General features: G+C 46.6%; 1 protein-coding gene across 4 annotated transcripts in view; it reads right to left on the reverse strand.

Annotated features, from left to right (window-relative positions):
* Positions 1-20,000, reverse strand: part of cadps2 (Ca++-dependent secretion activator 2) — a 120,023-nt gene that overhangs the window by 18,960 nt on the left and 81,063 nt on the right. For 2 of the 4 annotated variants that reach the window (XM_034535302.1, XM_034535304.1), the window contains exons 14-20: positions 19,677-19,800; positions 18,800-18,900; positions 17,631-17,639; positions 15,277-15,433; positions 7,456-7,597; positions 1,843-1,998; positions 1,271-1,418 (exon numbers count right to left, since the gene is read on the reverse strand). In XM_034535302.1, the coding sequence (XP_034391193.1) occupies positions 1,271-1,418; positions 1,843-1,998; positions 7,456-7,597; positions 15,277-15,433; positions 17,631-17,639; positions 18,800-18,900; positions 19,677-19,800 (837 nt within the window). Of the gene's footprint in view, positions 1-1,270; positions 1,419-1,842; positions 1,999-6,476; positions 6,588-7,455; positions 7,598-15,276; positions 15,434-17,630; positions 17,640-18,799; positions 18,901-19,676; positions 19,801-20,000 lie in introns of all 4 variants that reach the window. The other 2 variants (XM_034535305.1, XM_034535303.1) reach the window with 2 other exon arrangements.

Genomic DNA, 20,000 nt, shown 5'->3' on the forward strand with positions numbered 1-20,000 from the left:
GGATTCAATCACAAAAGGGGAAGTGAATCCACGGGGACAATTTAGAGGTCAATCGTGGCGACGTGAGAATTTGCTCAGTTGACCAACTGAACAATCCTCAGAAGTGTTTCCCTCAAAGCACCAATCAGAGACGAGCACATGGTTACGGCCGGCATGGATCGTCATCGGCAACGGGTCGGCTTGGCGCTTTCTCACAAACCAGTGGGCAGAATAAATGTTTCTGAAAACCACGGATACGTTGGACGCAGACTTTTGTGGGCTCACGGCTCCATCGTCCACAGATCAAAGGATTCAGGCATCAACACACCGTGATGATTGTTCAATTTATTATTATTGGAAAGTTGATTTGCCGTTTCCACAGCAGACATGTTGTCTCGTCACCGTAGGAACAGCTCACATGACAGAAAAGATGGTGGTTTGATGAATAAATAACGTGACTAAGATGACGACGACCTGACGTCAACATTTAACGTAAAACCATAACTACCGTAAATAAACTATTTCACATAACTATGTAACAAGATGAGTCAGTCGCCACAGATTGTGAGTTGATGTTTACATAATAACGTGACAACTTTACATTGTAACAATGTTACATTGTAACCTTGTAACAATATAACAATGTTACATTGTAACCTTGTAACAATATAACAATGTTACATTGTTACCTTGTAACAATATAACAAGGTAACACTATAACAAGGTAACAATATAACAATGTTACATTGTAACCTTGTAACAATATAACAAGGTTACATTGTAACCTTGTAACAATATAACAAGGTAACACTATAACAAGGTAACAATATAACAATGTTACATTGTAACCTTGTAACAATATAACAAGGTAACAATATAACAAGGTAACAATATAACAAGGTAACAATATAACAAGGTAACAATATAACAATGTTACATTGTAACAATATAACAAGGTAACAATATAACAAGGTAACAATATAACAAGGTAACAATATAACAAGGTAACAATATAACAATGTTACATTGTAACCTTGTAACAATATAACAAGGTAACAATATAACAAGGTAACAATATAACAACATAACTACCTTAAATGAACAGCCGCCCTTATCTGACTACATAACTTCATGTGACAACGTAAACGGTAACGAGCGTTAAGTCAATGTTTACTTTTGGTTCAAATCCTTCCGATCTGGTTTTGAATATTCAGACGGAGATGTTTGAATGTGACTGCTTGGGCTAAAAGTCTAACGTAGGAAGAGAAAGGTCACATGACCGCCGGCCTACCTCCTGACCGGTGTCCAGCACACAGAGTTTGGAGCACTGCTTCTTGGCGTCCATCAGCACGTTGAACATGGTGCACGCCGACAGCGCCACCCTGAAGTCCGTCGACCTGCTCGCTTTCTGAATTTTGGAATCAAAGGCAGATTTTGTTCTGTGGGGCAAAAAATATATAAATTTGTTTAAATAGTTGTCGTTTCTCAAGAAATGACTGAAATGTAACGTATTTTCTGGAAAACTTCGACACATGAATGTGAATGTTTTAGTTAAATTACAAAAAAAGTAATTTTCTATGAAATTTAGAAGTCTGTCGAAATACAATTCTTAAGAATTAGATAGACTTTACCAAAGCAGGTTAGTTTTCTGACCTCCAAGGTGAAATGATTATTCTCATGTTGTGTGTATTTACTGGGTTGTATTCTACCTTCACAGAATATATATATATATATATATATAAAAAAAGAAGGGATTCACGTTGGTAGATGTGCGGTACAATAAGAGAGAGAAAGAGTGAGAAGGATCCGGACAGATGTGAACCCAGAGGTCCTGATCCCGCTGCGGCGACCTCTCAGTCTGACCTCTTGACACAGGCCTCCATCATGTCGCTGGCCATCAGTTTGAGTCTCTGCTCCAGATGTTTGGCGAACTCGGGCTCCGGCCAGTGGAGGTCCAGCACGAACATCTGCAGAGCATCCAGCTTCCAGAACAAGTCCTCTGAGGTGGCCGAGCCGTTGCTGCGGGGGGGGGGGGGGGGGGGGGGGGGGGGGGGGGGGGGGGGGAGGGGGAGGTGGTGACGGAGAGGGTCAGCGACGCCACCGAGACCACGTCGGGGTTTAATAGAGATCTCCACACTTGAGTTGCGCGTCCACCAAACTCTCCTTCTGGTGCGTTTGGTGGACGTGCAACACAAGTGTGGAGATCTCTATTCTTTCTAAAGATGTGTAAAGAAGTCCAAACCATCCGTCAGTATTTAGGGGTTGTTTCCTTCCTTCTCTCCAGGTGTGGTAGAGTGATGTGGAAATACTTTAAATGTAATGCTGATGTTACTTTGACTACTTCTTCTACCTTCCCTAAAGTGTTGCAGGTACATTTCAACTTGGTGTAATGTGGTTTCTTTTCAGCTTTACTTCCTCTTTCTCGGGAAACTAAACCTTTTCTAAATACTTTGGATGATTTGTTGTTTGTGCAGAGTTACAGGTTTATATATTTATATTGATATATTAATATCTTGATGTATCAGCTTGCAAAAAGGTTTTTGTTGCCGATGCATGCAGCCGCATATGACACCGCCTTTGCATTAATTAGCAAAGCCAGTGTCATGTACTATTATTAAGAAATGTGCAGATCCAAACAATTAAGTCTTAAATCGATGGCTCGGTTCCACCAAGTGTCCCAGTAAGACCAGTAAGTGAGCCGGCTGAAGGGGGAATTAAATTGACGTCATCAATCATAACGGCCGACATTAATGTTTTGATGTCTAAAGACATTTTAGAAAACGCTTTGTGTGGTGCGTTCAAGAACACGCCGAAACCTGAGGCTTCACCGTTTGCTTGTTGGGATATGCTGCCCATCTTACTGTATGTACTATTATTAAGAAATGTGCAGATCCAAACAATGAAGTCTTAACGGACATTTTCAATGTAAGGAATTCACCTCACTTTTGTCATTTTAATAATTTAATTGCACGTTTGCTTTTCCTCAACGGGTCCAGCTGATCATCAAGCTGTGATTATTACTGAAGACGAGAGGGAGAGAAAACCTGTTCCCGGGTTTGTGTACAAATATGCACAATCCGGTTGGATCCTCACTGGTATTTCCTACAGCCAGAGGTGACAGTGAATGCATCCCCCTGAGTGCACTCAGGGTCTTCAACAGGTTTCAGGTGGTTCTGAGACAGATGGCCGCCTCCCCATGCGAACAGGTCACACGGCAACACATGGCAACGCCTCGTCCAAGTGTACAGCGCCCCGGCTAGAATGACGGGGGGGGGGGGGGTTAAAGGAAGCGCCACTCGCTCCCTCACTTTTCTCACTTCGCCTTAAAAAGACTGTTACCTTAACAAGTGGCGCTCAGGAATAAATGCTTTGGGCCGAGTCCGCGGTGCAATTAACCGCTCGGCGGCGCTCCCCCTCATGTCTAATTAGTGGCGCTCTTCTCCGAGCGTGCTCCCCGGGGAACGGGACGATCCCACTCGCCCGTCTGTGCATCGCTAATGAAGTGCCAGCTTTCTTTCTCTTTTTTTTCCTTCTCTTTCCCATCCTCCCTCGTTGGATCGAGGAGGGCCAAGTGAAGAAGCGAGGTAGAGGAAGAGTGGGAAAAGGCCGGGGGAGTCGGACACGAGGAGCCTTTTTTAAGAAAACGCCACCGGCCTCGTGGCCCCCAAAACATGGCCGCCGCCGGTTCCGCTGCAGACCGACGGACACGTTGAAGCACACGGCGATGTCTCTGCATCGTTGTTTTATTTACAATGTAGAGCGTTTCCTCGATGGAGTCCGGTTCAGTCAACGAGCCAAGAGGGCTGGTGGTTTACGGTAGTTTGATGGATTCTTAGTCCCGCCCTACTCTGCCTCCGATTGGCTGGAACTCGTTGCTTTCCCGGCATTTTATTGGTGGAAATTAATGAGTTTGACTCAGATGACGATGTAGATGCTCTCATACACGACTACAATGGGAGAGAAAAGTGTATTAAATGTAGCTATGCCTATATATGGATGGGGGAACATTATTAGAATTGGAGATTACAATGTTAATAAGAACATCTTAAAATGGCACTTTAGGTCCAAAAGCTCAGAAAACCTCTGAAAGCGACTTCAACGTGCATCAAACGTTTCCCTCGTTGAAGACGTTGTAAAACACAGAAAAGCAGCCGACATATATTTGTATCTCTTTAAAGATATGTTATATCTTTTAAAAAAATTATTTTGTATCTATTTAGCTGTAATTTGTACGCTAAGTTCCCTGTTGTGATTTTACACTTTCAACACTTCGGAGGCTGAGATGTAAAACTGAACTCATGGATTTGAGATCATATCATCAATCACATCAATGAAACACTCTCAACTGATCAACTCCTCTCCACTCACAAGATGTCCGGTAGATTGATCCCCTGCAGGCTGCAACAGAAGACGTTATTGTCACATGATGCTCTTCACGTAACACAAAACCCTCACGACGACATGCAGACGCTTTGAGGACCACGAGCTCTCACGAGGCTTCATGCTTCATGCTTCAGGCTTCATGCGGGGGGGGGGGGGGTGGGGGGGGGGGGGGGGTACAAGAAGAACGGCTTCTAGTCTTTATGGACTCAAACATGCAGACAGACGGACAGAAAGGTGTCTGCTGAGCATCGAGGACAGAAACCCTGACGAGAGGTCTTCACACAACCTGAACTCAAACAAATAAACCTGAACGCAACCAAATAAACCTGAACTCAAACAAATAAACCTGAATACAACCAAATAAACCTGAACGCAACCAAATAAACCTGAACTCAACCAAATAAACCTGAACACAACCAAATAAACCTCAACACAACCAAATAAACCTCAACACAACCAAATAAACCTCAACACAACCAAATAAACCTGAACACAACCAAATAAACCTCAACACAACCAAATAAACCTCAACTCAACCAAATAAACCTCAACACAACCAAATAAACCTCAACACAACCAAATAAACCTCAACACAACCAAATAAACCTAAACTCAACCAAATAAACCTCAACTCAACCAAATAAACCTCAACACAACCAAATAAACCTAAACTCAACCAAATAAACCTCAACACAACCAAATAAACCTGAACTCAACCAAATAAACCTCAACACAACCAAATAAACCTCAACACAACCAAATAAACCTCAACACAACCAAATAAACCTAAACTCAACCAAATAAACCTGAACACAACCAAATAAACCTCAACACAACCAAATAAACCTAAACTCAACCAAATAAACCTCAACACAACCAAATAAACCTCAACACAACCAAATAAACCTGAACTCAACCAAATAAACCTCAACACAACCAAATAAACCTCAACACAACCAAATAAACCTCAACACAACCAAATAAACCTAAACTCAACCAAATAAACCTCAACACAACCAAATAAACCTCAACACAACCAAATAAACCTCAACACAACCAAATAAACCTAAACTCAACCAAATAAACCTGAACACAACCAAATAAACCTCAACACAACCAAATAAACCTAAACTCAACCAAATAAACCTCAACTCAACCAAATAAACCTCAACACAACCAAATAAACCTAAACTCAACCAAATAAACCTCAACACAACCAAATAAACCTCAACACAACCAAATAAACCTCAACTCAACCAAATAAACCTCAACTCAACCAAATAAACCTCAACACAACCAAATAAACCTAAACTCAACCAAATAAACCTGAACACAACCAAATAAACCTGAACTCAACCAAATAAACCTGAACACAACCAAATAAACCTAAACTCAACCAAATAAACCTCAACACAACCAAATAAACCTAAACTCAACCAAATAAACCTAAACTCAACCAAATAAACCTCAACACAACCAAATAAACCTCAACACAACCAAATAAACCTCAACACAACCAAATAAACCTAAACTCAACCAAATAAACCTCAACTCAACCAAATAAACCTCAACACAACCAAATAAACCTCAACACAACCAAATAAACCTAAACTCAACCAAATAAACCTCAACTCAACCAAATAAACCTGAACTCAACCAAATAAACCTGAACTAAGTCTTCCTGAAGGACTCCGAGGTCCCTGAATATTTGTAGGTTTGTACGCGATCACGTGAAAAACATTTTTACAAAGGAGAACAATTTGTTTTTAGATGCTTTAGCAACAAGAGGTCTTACATTTCTAATAACTGTGAAAATACTCACTCATGTGAATATATATATATATATATATATATATATATATATATATATATATGTTCGTACTATTAGAACTATCCTGTTGTCTCTGCGTTCAGGTTTTAGTTTCCCTGCTGGAGACCATCTTGGGGTTAACATTCTCAGACTGTGTGAAGATCTCCAGTCCAGTCCAGTCTAGTCCAGTCCCCCTCTTCGCCCCCCCAGTCCAGTCCAGTCCAGTCCAGTCCAGTCCCCCTCTTCGCCCCCCAGTCCAGTCCAGTCCAATCCAGTCCAGTCCAGTCCAGTCCCCCGTACATACGTGTTCTCACACAGCGGTCCCATCCAGGCCGGGGTCGAGAAGCTGGGCATCTGGGGCAGCGTGAGCGGCAGTTTGGGGAGAGGAACGCTCGCGAGGTTGTTAGTCAGCGACCTGCCGGGTCGGAGTCCAAAAGAGTGAGAGAGAGGAAACAGAGACGGTGACCACGGAGACGGTGACCACGGAGACGGTGACCACGGAGACGGTGACCACGGAGACGGTGACCACGGAGACGCACAGCGGCCGCCACTCGTCGTGCCTGCAGTCACAAATCGGTAGCGAACGCCATTGAAAAGAGACACACGAGTCTCTTCTGTTCACGCCGCTTCCTTTCAGCTGCGCGCGTTTTTGTTTTAGAGTGCGGCGCCCGTGCATTGTTCCCACCAGCGGCGCGGCCTTGATGCCGGGGGCTCGATGCCGGGGGCCTTGATGCATGGGGCTGCAGCGTTCGGCTGTTTCTTTGTGCCGCATCGCACACCTCGACAAACCATCGCTGCGCGAGAGCCGACGAAAAAGTTAAAAAGGTGACAAAGAGAGAGAATCGGAGAGAAAGAAACAAACAACGAGTCCCTTAAAAAAAACTAGTCTGGCTCAAATGCCCGTGGAAGATTAAAAGAAAAGAAAAAAACCTGGGAATCTGTTCAACTTCCCCGTGAACGACCTGGATCAAAGACGTGTGGGCTGCAAGTCTGCCAAAGAGGTGTTTTATTTTGAAAATTGATGGGCATCGACTTTCTGCCCGGCTCGATCTGCTCTGTGCAAACGTTAAAAATAGACAAACTCCTATTTGTTTTTTATCTTGCTGCGATGCCTTTATAAAGCTTATAAACCAGAACTCGACTGGATTCAGAACGCAAACCGTCTGCGTTGTACCTGAACGCACCTTTTTGAACCCGCGCGCTCGAGAACCGTTGCGACTACTTTTCCGCCGGACGCCTAAACGCTGATGGCGGTCGCGGTGGACCGGCGGGCGGGCTCTTACTTGACCGACTGCCAGGTCTCCTGCTCGAAGCCGCGGTGGATGGACTGGGCGATGGACGACTCCATCAGGTCGATGTAGCGCACCACCAGGGGCACGAACAGGTCCTGCAGGTGTTTGTGGAACGTCCCGTTGCACAGGTGCACTGCCAGAAAAGAGGGGGGGAGCATTGACAAACAAGACAAACCAGACTACGAAAGTGCAGCGAGTCTGAGGAGCCGGAGATCGAACCGCCGGTCTCCCAATTAGAGGACGTCCCGGTCCACCAACGAGTTTAGGTTTAGGGAACGTTTGTGTTCGACGTAAACTCGACTGACGGAAGACGTGTCACATGACCAGCAGGAACTCCGGTCTGCTGGCTAGGACCCTGGTCTGCTGGCTAGAACCCTGGTCTGCTGGCTAGGACCCTGGTCTGCTGGCTAGAACCCTGGTCTGCTGGCTAGAACCCTGGTCTGCTGGCTAGAACCCTGGTCTGCTGGCTAGAACCCTGGTCTGCTGGCTAGGACCCTGGTCTGCTGGCTAGAACCCTGGTCTGCTGGCTAGAACCCTGGTCTGCTGGCTAGAACCCTGGTCTGCTGGCTAGGACCCTGGTCTGCTGGCTAGAACTCCGGTCTGCTGACTAGAACCCTGGTATGCTGACTAGAACCCTGGTCTGCTGGCTAGGACCCTGGTCTGCTGGCTAGAACTCCGGTCTGCTGGCTAGAACCCTGGTATGCTGACTAGAACCCAGGTCTGCTGGCTAGAACCCTGGTCTGCTGGCTAGAACCCTGGTCTGCTGGCTAGAACCCTGGTATGCTGACTAGAACCCTGGTCTGCTGGCTAGAACCCTGGTCTGCTGGCTAGAACCCTGGTATGCTGACTAGAACCCTGGTATGTTGACTAGAACCCTGGTATGCTGACTAGAACCCTGGTCTGCTGACTAGAACCCTGGTCTGCTGGGTCACGTGTTTGCTCTGTGATAGGTCAGTTGACCCTCTGATCTTCTCATAATGACTTGTATGGGTTTACATTTCTTTAATGTTTCATACGTGCTTCCAATGGTTTGGCTCTTTGGGCTCCATAAAGAAAAGGTCACGACCTCCACCCCATCCAGCACCTTTGGGATGACCTTGAATACCGTGTTACACTCAAACCATATTTCTTATTTCTTCAAATGAATTGTTTTTCTTTGGATTGTAAAAAAACCTCCCAACTCTTCTTCTGATAAGAAATGTTAAAGATGTCGGAGTCTCAAACAAATCAACACAATAAAAGGGGTGGGGCTACACAGTGATTGACAGGTATGGGAGTTGTCCGTGTTTTCGTCTTCCAAAATAAACTTCACAATATTAATTAAAAAATGGCGACTGCCAAAAAAATGCTGAACTCGAGACTTCAAAACAGTCCACAAACCGACAGGTGACTGCGTTTACTTCTTATACACGATTCAAGAGCAAAAGGTGTAATCCATCCTTAAACGATCCGCTGTGACTGCACAGGTGTTCCCCCCCCCCACCCCACCCCACCCCCACCTCGCAGGGGGTTGAGAGAAAGACAGTGAAACAGACAGATACGTCTCCGGAGACGGTGGCGGTCCGCAGCGAGTCGAGACAAAGACACACAGCGCTGGGTGGGAGAGCGAGCCGGCGGGTCTCTCAGGGCTTCATTAGTTGTAATTCCTCTCTCGCTCCGCTCCGCCATGATTAACACTAGCCTTTTGGCCCTCTGGAGAGGCAGCCAGCCGCTCGCCGTCACACGCTGACAATCAAGTGAGCATTTAAGTAATCTAGACATAATACACTCGTCAAAGACGATGCTGAGATGTATGTATATATATATATATATATATATATATATATATATATATATATATCAGTCTATATATAAGTTTATATGTATCGAGTCACCCGAGATCGGCTTCCATCACGGAGGTTTTCGTTAATTTTTTCCCCGAAAGGTTTCGAATGTGAAGAAATAAAAAGAAATGCCGCAAACAATTAGAGAGGTCGGAGGTCGTTCATTATTCATGAGCGTGAAGGTTCAGAGAAGGTCGACCGGTAAATAAACTGAAGTCAAAATTAATCTCCTCGCTTCAGACGTCGTTATAAAAAAAAGAAAAGAAAAGAAAAAAAAGGGGAAGACCTCATTTGTGCAAACAAGTCAAAAAAAAAACTACGATTTCGCCCGTTCTGTAATTCGTCTTTCCGTCTGTCGCCTCATTACGCTTCAATTTAAGTCGACTAATGTTGTGACACTCGTAATAATTACAGGCGTCGACGGAGAACGGTAATTAAGAAAAAAAAGAAAAAAAGTATAAAAGATACGCGCCACAAAGAAAAAGCCGTGCCCTTGGGCTGCCCGTCTACCCGCCCGCCTGTTACTGTATTGGAGCCGCCTTGGCATCGGCCATGTTAAATAACGCCTCGCGGCTCGCCAACATCTCTGCTGGCGCCGAGACAAAGCCTCCGAGCCGTCGGGAGGAAACAATGAGACCGTTTTTTTTTTTTCTTCTCTTTTCTCTCCGGCAGTCAAAAACGAGATCCCGAACAGCGAGAGACGCTTTCAACCCCAACGACGGCGAAACATCTCAAACGTCTCTTTTCAGGTTGTCGTTTTCCTTTTTGTTGTTTTTATCGCACCGTTGCGACCTCGAGATGTAGAGAGAAAAAAAAAGCACATTACGAACACAAGTGGGTGTGCTCCATAAAATGTGGTTTTGTAATTCACAAATCCAATAAAAAAAGATGGGACGGAGAAATGATTCTGGAGGTTTTATGAGGAAAAACGATGAAATCTCACCTCAAAAAAGTTCATCTTTTTTATTTACAGCTTCCACCTTTTTATCGGAGTGATTCCACTTCTCGTGGAAACGTGAAGCTCTTTGATCAAAGGTGTGTTGATGGATTTAACTATCCGGCTTTAAAGGAACCAACAGGAGGAACCATCACGTTTCAAAAGACCTCGTTACTCACACACTCTGTGTAAGCGGCCATGATTTGTTTTTTAAGCTTTATATCTTTAAATCCACATATTAACCTTCAGACAACCAAACGGTGGACTTCTCAGCACGCTCCATGTCGGCACGTCCGTAGAAACAATCCCTTTGCAACTCAACTGCTTCCTCAGGTGCATTTCAATTGTTGTCCTGGCAACGGGGACGCTGGCGAAACTTAACGCCGCTCCGTCTAGGACTGTTTTTATTTGGGTTTTTTCTACCTTTTTTACAATTTAACATTCATTTTAATTATTTTTAATTTTATTTAACAGTGTAGCCATTCTTCCGACGGTCTCTTGCTGGCTAGCCGACGGTCTCTTGCTGGCTAGCCGACGGTCTCTTTCTGGCTAGCCGACGGTCTCTTGCTGGCTAGCCGACGGTCTCTTGCTGGCTAGCCGACGGTCTCTTGCTGGCTAGCCGACATTCTCTTGCTGGCTAGCCGACGGTCTCTTGCTGTCTAGCTGACAGTCTCTTGCTAGCCGACAGTCTCTTGCTGGCTAGCCGACGGTCTCTTGCTGGCTAGCCGACGGTCTCTTGCTGGCTAGCCGACGGTCTCTTGCTGGCTAGCCGACGGTCTCTTGCTGGCTAGCCGACAGTCTCTTGCTGGCTAGCCGACGGTCTCTTGCTAGCCGACAGTCTCTTGCTGGCTAGCCGACAGTCTCTTGCTGGCTAGCCGACGGTCTCTTGCTGGCTAGCCGACGGTCTCTTGCTGGCTAGCCGACAGTCTCTTGCTAGCCGACAGTCTCTTGCTGGCTAGCCGACGGTCTCTTGCTGGCCGGCGGCTGCCAACGAGCTAGCCGACTCCCTGCTGGATGCTCTCCGCCGCTGCCGCCTGGACAATCCTGGACAACTTTATAACTGCCGCTGCAGTGATGCTCATCAAGATGGCGACGGGTCCGCTGGCAAGTTGCTGCCGCGCATCCACTGTTTTCGTTTTTCTTTTTTAGGTTCCTTTTTATTCAATAGGATTGTCTTGTGTGAATGTTGGACTTTAAATCCGTCTGCTGGATTTGGCTCAACCAACACCGAAACAGCAGTTGGACAGTCTCTACCTGCCTGATACCTCGCCACTCGTTAGCCAGAAGCTAGCTTCGCCGGTGCAGGGCTCACCTGTGTGGGACTCCTGTGGCTCATCTCCACGCTCTGTGGCTGGACAGCCTGCTCTGGTGTGCCCCACGAAGCACACCCGTTCGGACCGGTCCGCTGTCACCCTGCCGGCTCTCCTGGACGCTCACCTGCGCCCGCGGACTGCTGTCAACGCGGAGGACGACGCCTCTATACCCATACCCACCAGTGTCCAACTGCCGACTGGCTAGCCTGCTGCTAATCTCCGACGCCATCCAACTGGTTTCCCCGTCTCCAGCGAAGCTACTACCGGCACGCTCCGCTTCTCTGCACCAGCTGCACTGGCTCTGTGGCTTCACCTTTATCACCTGGACCATCTACCGTTGGATTGCGTCACTCCCGATCTCACATCATGTGGGGTTTTTGGTCTGCTGCTTTGGATTGCGCTATGTTCGACTCTCACAAGCGTATCTGTATTATTCATGTATCATCCTGTATTCTTTTATTGTAAGGTGACCTTGGGTGACTTGAAAGGCGCCTCCAAATAAAATGTATTATTATTATTATTATTTCAGGTGCATTTCAGGTGCATTCCCGGATAAATAAACATGGGATTGACGCTGAAAAAACTTTTAAAATATTTGTTACGAAAACTTACGTTAACTGAATGTTGAAATAAGTCAAGGGAAATGATCCGGGCCAGAGAAAATCAGATTCACAATAATAAGCCTGATAAACATAAAGAAATAATGTGCTTACAGTGGCACAAACAAACTGGAATCACTGAGATGATGTTATAAATGACCCCTTCATGAGTTACAACGTTCAGATTCAGTTGTAGGTGTTGATCCGTGTGTTTTATGTTACGCAGACGATATGGATCGGATGCAAATCGGACCCCGACTGCATTATTACAATAAACGCCTGTCGAACTCGAGTAGAAACTTCACTTTTAATGTCACAGTTTTCCACAGACGATCTTCCAATAATCACACAAGCCGAGTTCCCCGTCCACAGAGTCGAGTGAAGCCGCTGAGGTGAGATAGGCGCCGGTCGTCGTGCTACCTGCCAACAGGTAGACGGGTCAGATGACTGCATCCCTCCCTCCCGCTCGTGTTCCGTTAACCTCGTCTCTTAACAAGCCTCGTTGTCTCTTAATTAGCGCTCTCGGTGGCGAGAACCCGTTTTAGACAATGACAACGAAGGTCAGGCTCTCAGCGGAGGGCAGAGTGTGAGATCTCAAAGGTAATTATTATTTCTGGAGTATTTATATTCCCCCGCAGGTGAACCTGTGTACTAATTTTGTTGTTGCAAAACGTTCATTATCTTAAGTCATTACAAAGTGTTTCCATTTGAAGGTGTTAAGACGTCATTACCCAGAAAGAAACTATGAGGTGAATCGACTCAAGTTATATAATATATATATATATTAGTTACAGTGAGTACGTGTGGCGGGAGGTGAAGGTTCTAGAGGTGAAGGCAAGCGGCATCCTCAATGTGTTGAAGCTGCATTCTCTCTCCTGACCACCAGGGGTCGACTCCTCTGGTTGTATAGAAGTCTGTGCTTCATGTGTTAAAGCTGCATTCTCTCTCCTGACCACAGGGGTCGACTCCTCTGGTTGTATAGAAGTCTATGCTTCATGTGTTAAAGCCGCATTTTCTCTCCTGACCACCAGGGGGCGACTCCTCTGGTTGTATAGAAGTCTATGCTTCATGTGTTAAAGCTGCATTCTCTCTACTGACCACCAGGGGGTGACTCCTCTGGTTGTATAGAAGTCTATGCTTTATGTGTTAAAGCTGCATTCTCTCTCCTGACCACCAGGGGGCGACTCATCTGGTTGTATAGAAGTCTATGCTTCATGTGTTAAAGCTGCATTCTCTCTCCTGACCACCAGGGGGCGACTCCTCTGGTTGTATAGAAGTCTATGCTTTATGTGTTAAAGCTGCATTCTCTCTCCTGACCACCAGGGGGCGACTCATCTGGTTGTATAGAAGTCTATGCTTCATGTGTTAAAGCTGCATTCTCTCTCCTGACCACCAGGGGGTGACTCCTCTGGTTGTATAGAAGTCTATGCTTCATGTGTTAAAGCTGCATTCTCTCTCCTGACCACCAGGGGGCGACTCATCTGGTTGTATAGAAGTCTATGCTTCATGTGTTAAAGCTGCATTCTCTCTCCTGACCACCAGGGGGCGACTCCTCTGGTTGTATAGAAGTCTATGCTTTATGTGTTAAAGCTGCATTCTCTCTCCTGACCACCAGGGGGTGACTCCTCTGGTTGTATAGAAGTCTATATAAATGACTCTACTTCTCTTGATTTATTCCCTCAGTAAACATTGTAAACATTAGTCTCAATCTCTAGTTTCAAGTCTTCTTCAATACAGCGTGATGTTCATTTAGTAAATTATGGTCATTTAGAGTCAAACAGACCATAAGGTATGCTTTAGGGCGGGGCTACAAAGTGATTGACAGGTCTCTACCACAGCGTTGTCGAGTCGGGGAGTTGTTTGTGTTTTTGTCTTTTCACTCTTTAAAAAGAAGAAAACTTCTTTGTGTTTTTACTTAAATAAAGTTAATCGTAACATTTCGGTCGCCTAACAATGTCTCGTTCGGCATTCAGTTGTACTAAGCTCCACCCCCCTTTGGGTCCAAGAAGGCGGAGGTCAGAAACCAAGATGGCGACCTCAAGGTGAGTGAGAGACTAGAAAGACGTGTTTGGATCTTTCACTTTCGGATTTTTCCACCAGAGAAGAAACTGACATTTGGAGAAGATCATGAAGCACTGCGTGTCTGTGTGTGTGTCTGTGTGTGTGTGTGTGTGTGTGTGTGTGTGTGTGTCTGTGTGTATGTGTGTGTGTGTGTGTGTGTCTGTGTGTGTCTGTGTGTGTCTGCGTGTGTGTCTGTGTGTGTGTGTGTGTGTCTGTGTGTGTGTGTCTGTGTGTATGTGTGTGTGTCTGTGTGTGTGTGTGTCTGTGTGTCTGTGTGTGTGTGTCTGTGTCTGTGTCTGTGTGTGTGTGTGTGTGTGTCTGTGTGTCTGTCTGTGTGTCTGTGTGTGTGTGTCTGTGTCTGTGTGTGTGTGTGTGTGTGTCTGTGTGTCTGTGTCTGTGTGTGTGTCTGTGTGTGTGTGTCTGTGTGTGTGTGTGTGTGTGTGTGTGTGCGTTGCTGGTTCAGAGCCCACAGAAACTGGCAGAGTGAAGCTGTGATTACAGGCAGCGGGAAATGATGCACTGAACTGTTTCTGACACTCGGTTGGCCGACGACTCGAATCACAATAAACCTTCTGCGGCGAACTCGATTAGCTTCAATGAAACGTAACGAGGCGTCGGAGAAGAAAGAAAGAGGTCACGCGTTCATCGTGAAAGACAGAGCGGATGTCACACCGAGAGAAATGGTTACGAGCGAGAGAGCCGACCCACAGATCGGCATTTTATCAGTTATCGGATTTGAGTGGCTTTTGTAAAGAAGAGGAAGAGGAAGAAGGAGGAGGAGAAGAAGAGAGAGAAGAAAGCCTGCAACATGCTCGGCTTTTCTTTTCCTCTCCTCCTCCAGCAGCTTGAAGTTCAGGCCAAGTTTGGAGGAATATTTGTCGCGTGACTGCTGGTCTCAGATGAGTCCGTCGTGGCTTCACCGTGAGGAGGAGGGGCTCAGAATTTAAGGTTTTTTAGAGAATCTGTTCAAAGCAAAAATGTTTAGTTGACATTTAAAACGAGACAGCGTTCGTCACACGGGATGCGTTCAAAGCCCGTTGGAAAGACGAACGTCTGACAGGGTAAAAGGTCAAACTCACGGTCCATTCGCAGGAAGTTGTTGAGCAGCTGGAACAGCGGGAAGCTGTCCCAGGAGTCGACGGGCTGGACCTGCAGAGCGCCGTCCATGTCGGCTCGGTACAGAGACAGAAACACCTCGGCGTGCTCGGCCATCAGCTCCGGCCACCACGAGAAAGCCTGAGGGACACAGAGGAGAACAGGAAGTTGTCTTGGTTTGGCTTATAACTCTTCAAAAAGTTCCCTTTTAACAGAGAACAAAACCAACCTACATGCTATGTGCTAACCATGCGCTGCGTGCTAACCATGTGCTGTGTGCTAATGCTAACCACGTGCTAACCACGTAACACACTGTGTGCTAACCACAAGCTGCATGCTAACACGTACTGCGTGCTAACCACTGCTACTACTTACTACTATTACCACTACTACTTCTACTTTTCTTGCTTGTGTGTTTTGCTTCCCGTTTAGAGGTAGAAAATAAAACCCTGTTTCTGAGTGTTTGGCGGTCGATCTCTTCAAGCTGGCGTCCATTGAGGGTGAGAAGTTAGCTGCCAGCCACCGGTTCAACTGTCGCCATGTTGAGAGCCATATGGAGGCAACGTATTGAGAACCTTAAATTCAAAGGGATGTCCGGTGGGTTGTAAATAATCTTTCAATGTGTTCCTTCGTCTTCTGAGTGGTTTTACCACCAAAAGCTGGACTTTTACAGATTTAATAGTCAAGTAAAACAACCGCACACAGGGGAACGCCATTTAACAAAAGAAACGTCTCCACGAGTGTGTCCAATTAACGGGGGTGAATAATTGCATTTTGTATTTTTAGATATGTAATGAATTCAAATCACTTTGGCATTAAACTAGATCCACTTGTATTAAACGTTGTGAAACAACAGTGAAAACGTCGCGTCTCGTCTCGAGGTCCAAGAACGTCCCGATCGGATGAAGAAATCTGACCCGCTGCTAAAAAGGCTGGAATCTAAATGAATAAACGGCGGCTGCCATAAATCTTCAGCCGCTGCTTTTAAAACTGGGAGAAGAAAGAAAGAAAAAAAAAAAACATCCAGGCGAGCTTTTTGCATTCCGACGGTGCGGATCTCCAGAAGGTCAGAGGTCAGCCCGCTCAGGTGACCGCTGCTATTGACGACTAAAGGACACCCAAAGAGAAAAGTGCAACCGGCCTTGAAATCGCACCCCGATGCGCGGAGGTCGGTATTCGTCAGGCGCGAAGGCGCAGAGAAAAGGGAAGTGACACGGCGGCGGCTCGTACTCGTGGCCTTGATGGACGGCCTTTTCAGTTTTCTCTTTTACCGACAAACAAACGGCGTGAAACCAGCTCGCCGATTCTTCAGCACTCACGACTCTCTTTTCCTCCGGGCATCCATTTCAATACCGATTGTAAAGATCGGTCCATCAAGAAAGACAAAGGAGAGATGCAAGGACGAGGGCGGAAGAAAGGACTGTTAGAGAAACGGATGAATGGAATAAAAGGTGTGAAGGACTGGAACAAATAAAAAGGGCAGGAAGGGGGATTAAATACGAAGTAAAGAGTAAAGAGAAATGAAGAAAGAGCAATGGAAAGTAAGGACAAGGGAGAGAACATGAAAGGAGGTGAAGAACGAGAAACAAAAAGGAACAAGGGAGGATTGGAAGAGAGGGAGGAAAAGGATGAAGTGATGACAAGTTAAAGAAGAATGGAAGAGAGGAGGATGGAATTCAGAGTAAATTAAAAAGTTAGAAAAGGGGGATTAAAGTCAAAGAAGAAAACAGAAAGGGAAGAAGAGAGAGCAAAGGAAAAGAAATAAAAGGGGGAATTAAGGAAAAAGAAGGAAAAAGCAAACGGAACCATTATAAACGGAAGATAAGAAAACCGGTATGAAAGGTGGAAGAAAGAAAGAGAAAGTAGGAGAAGAGAAGAAGATAAAATGTAAATGAAAGAAGAGATCTGGGAAAGATGGACATAAACAAAAAAAGAAGAGAAGGAAGAGAAGAAAAGGGGGAAGGAGGAAGAAAGAGGACCGAGAGACAAAGAACAAAGGAATACAAATAAGCAGAAGAGGTAAAGAATGAAGAACAAAGAAAGACGAGCGGTAACGAGCAGAAGAAAGAAGAACACAAAGGAGAAGAAAGAGGGAGATGAGGACGGAGGAAGAGAGAGAGAGAGAGAGATGGAAGATTCCTTTAAAGGGCCAACGTGTGCTTCGTAACAAGGTCGGCCATCTTCTCCTCCCGTCTTCTCGTTGAGCGGCGAGAAACAGACGGCCGGCAGCGGAGGACGAGGTCCAATGGAGACCGGGACCCGGCAGACCGGAAGAGATACAACAACAACAACAACAACAACAACAAGATGGCACGCTCATAGGAGAGAAAGAACTCACCTCTCTTCCCTTCCCCCCGCGGAACACAAAAGAGAAACAGAAAGCAGCGTCAGAAGAATCAGGACAACTTGAGTCTGATTTTACAGGAGTTTCCTTTAAGTGGGGGGGGGGGGGGGGGGGGGGGTAAGAGGAGGCAGGGAGGGGGGGGTCCAGACCTTCTGAAACTCTGGATTTCATGTGTTCATGTGCAAGTTTCTTCTTCTTCTTCTACAGTGTTTGTTGTCAGTGAGACCGTCGGCTGGTGATTTCTAGATGCAAAGATGGCGGCGTCTCTGTGTGTGTGTGTGTGTGTGTGTGCTCGTCTGTTAGTAGCACGTTAGCAGAGCGGTTGCAGCAGCAGCAGGTACGACGCCGTTTACAAGCGCACGACTTCAGGATCCCAAGGTTCAGATCTGTGTTTTTACGTGTGATCCAATGAGAAGCTTCGACGCGGCGCGTTTCATCTCAAACGGACGGTGACCTGCAGCGTCTGATGACATCACAACTGGTTTGGAGCCAATCACGACGCGGCGTGTAACTTCAGCTCCTCGGCGACGGAACGCAGACGCGGAGCGAGAAGCTTAAAACAATTATGACCCGTCACTTAATTTAATTGTGACAGCTTGCGGGAAAAAAAAGAAAAGCGCCTCCATCTCGTCGTCGACATCGACGTCTGAAGCCCCGGGGGGGGGGGGGGGGGGGGGGGGAATCCGACAGTCGCCACGGCGACGCATTATTAATAGATCAGAAACAGATGCCACAAGTTCGTCGCGCTGCCACTTAGGGGCCCGGGCCTCAAAGCGCCGCATGTCGACACCTGTGATTGATCAGTTTTACGCTGGCGTGGGCGGCGTTTTTCAGTGGCGGGTGGGCGGGCAGGGTGGGGGGGGGGTGGGGGGGTTATGAAATGATGGAGTGACTCCGCGCCGTCTCGGGGGGGGGGGGTGGGGGGTGGGGGGGAACAACGGATACCGGCACCGTGAAGGTACGGAGGAGCACGGATCAATATATTTAAAATATGGACACCTTATTTGGATGCATCGCCACGAAGCCGAGCGATATACACCGTCGCGCTTCGCTCAGAGGAGAAGAATGTATATTATATTTAGCGTCCTAACCTTTCACAATAAAAGCCCCAGCTTTATTTATTTTTAAAAATGGACACGACCCCACGAAACGAACCGACTCACCTCGGAGTGATGCTCGTCGTTCTGCTGCAGGACTTCGATGCAGAGCTCTCCCAGTCTCAGAGAGTCCTCCAGTCTCTTCTCCGGAGCCGCCCGAGGATCCGCTGAAGGTCCGAAACACACGAAACGCAGATTACTTTAGTCCACAGGGGGCGCCAGAACCAACACTACCACTTTAGTCCACATGGGGCACCAGAACCATCACTACCACTTTAGTCCACAGGGGGCGCCAGAACCAACACTACCACTTTAGTCCACAGGGGGCGCCAGAACCAACACTACCACTTTAGTCCACAGGGGGCACCAGAACCAATACTACCACTTTAGTCCACAGGGGGCACCAGAACCAACACTACCACTTTAGTCCACAGGGGGCACCAGAACCATCACTACCACTTTAGTCCACAGGGGGCACCAGAACCAACACTACCACTTTAGTCCACAGGGGGCGCCAGAACCAACACTACCACTTTAGTCCACAGGGGGCACCAGAACCAACACTACCACTTTAGTCCACAGGGGGCACCAGAACCATCACTACCACTTTAGTCCACAGGGGGCGCCAGAACCAACACTACCACTTTAGTCCACAGGGGGCGCCAGAACCAACACTACCACTTTAGTCCACAGGGGGCGCCAGAACCAATACTACCACTTTAGTCCACAGGGGGCACCAGAACCAACACTACCACTTTAGTCCACAGGGGGCACCAGAACCATCACTACCACTTTAGTCCACAGGGGGCACCAGAACCAACACTACCACTTTAGTCCACAGGGGGCACCAGAACCAACACTACATTTCTTGTAGTCACTTCCTCTTAGAAACAGCTTGATTCATCTCTTCTTCTGTGGTTTCCTCACAGTAACGGAGGCTCACCTTTGATCTGAGCGTACTCCATCAGCTGACTGTAGTTGATTTGAGCGGCGTTCTCCAGACACTTCTGCACCAGCCTCTTCATCTCCTCCGGAGGCACCGGCGTGGTGATGTCCTTCATCAGGACCTGAAACACGCGGCACAGAAACCGGTTTCTCTGATTGAACAACGAGGTCATCGAACGTCTCGCAGAAGGCTTAAACTGAGATGATCACATTAAGCTTGAACTGATGTTACGCTGGAACAATATGTTATTACATTGTTATTACACAACACCTTTAGGCAGGATATTTGTTCTTCATAACTTTACATTTCTACCTGAGCAGA

Source organism: Cyclopterus lumpus, chromosome 6, assembly GCF_009769545.1.
Source record: "Cyclopterus lumpus isolate fCycLum1 chromosome 6, fCycLum1.pri, whole genome shotgun sequence".
In the NCBI taxonomy this organism is placed as follows: Eukaryota; Metazoa; Chordata; class Actinopteri; order Perciformes; family Cyclopteridae; genus Cyclopterus; species Cyclopterus lumpus.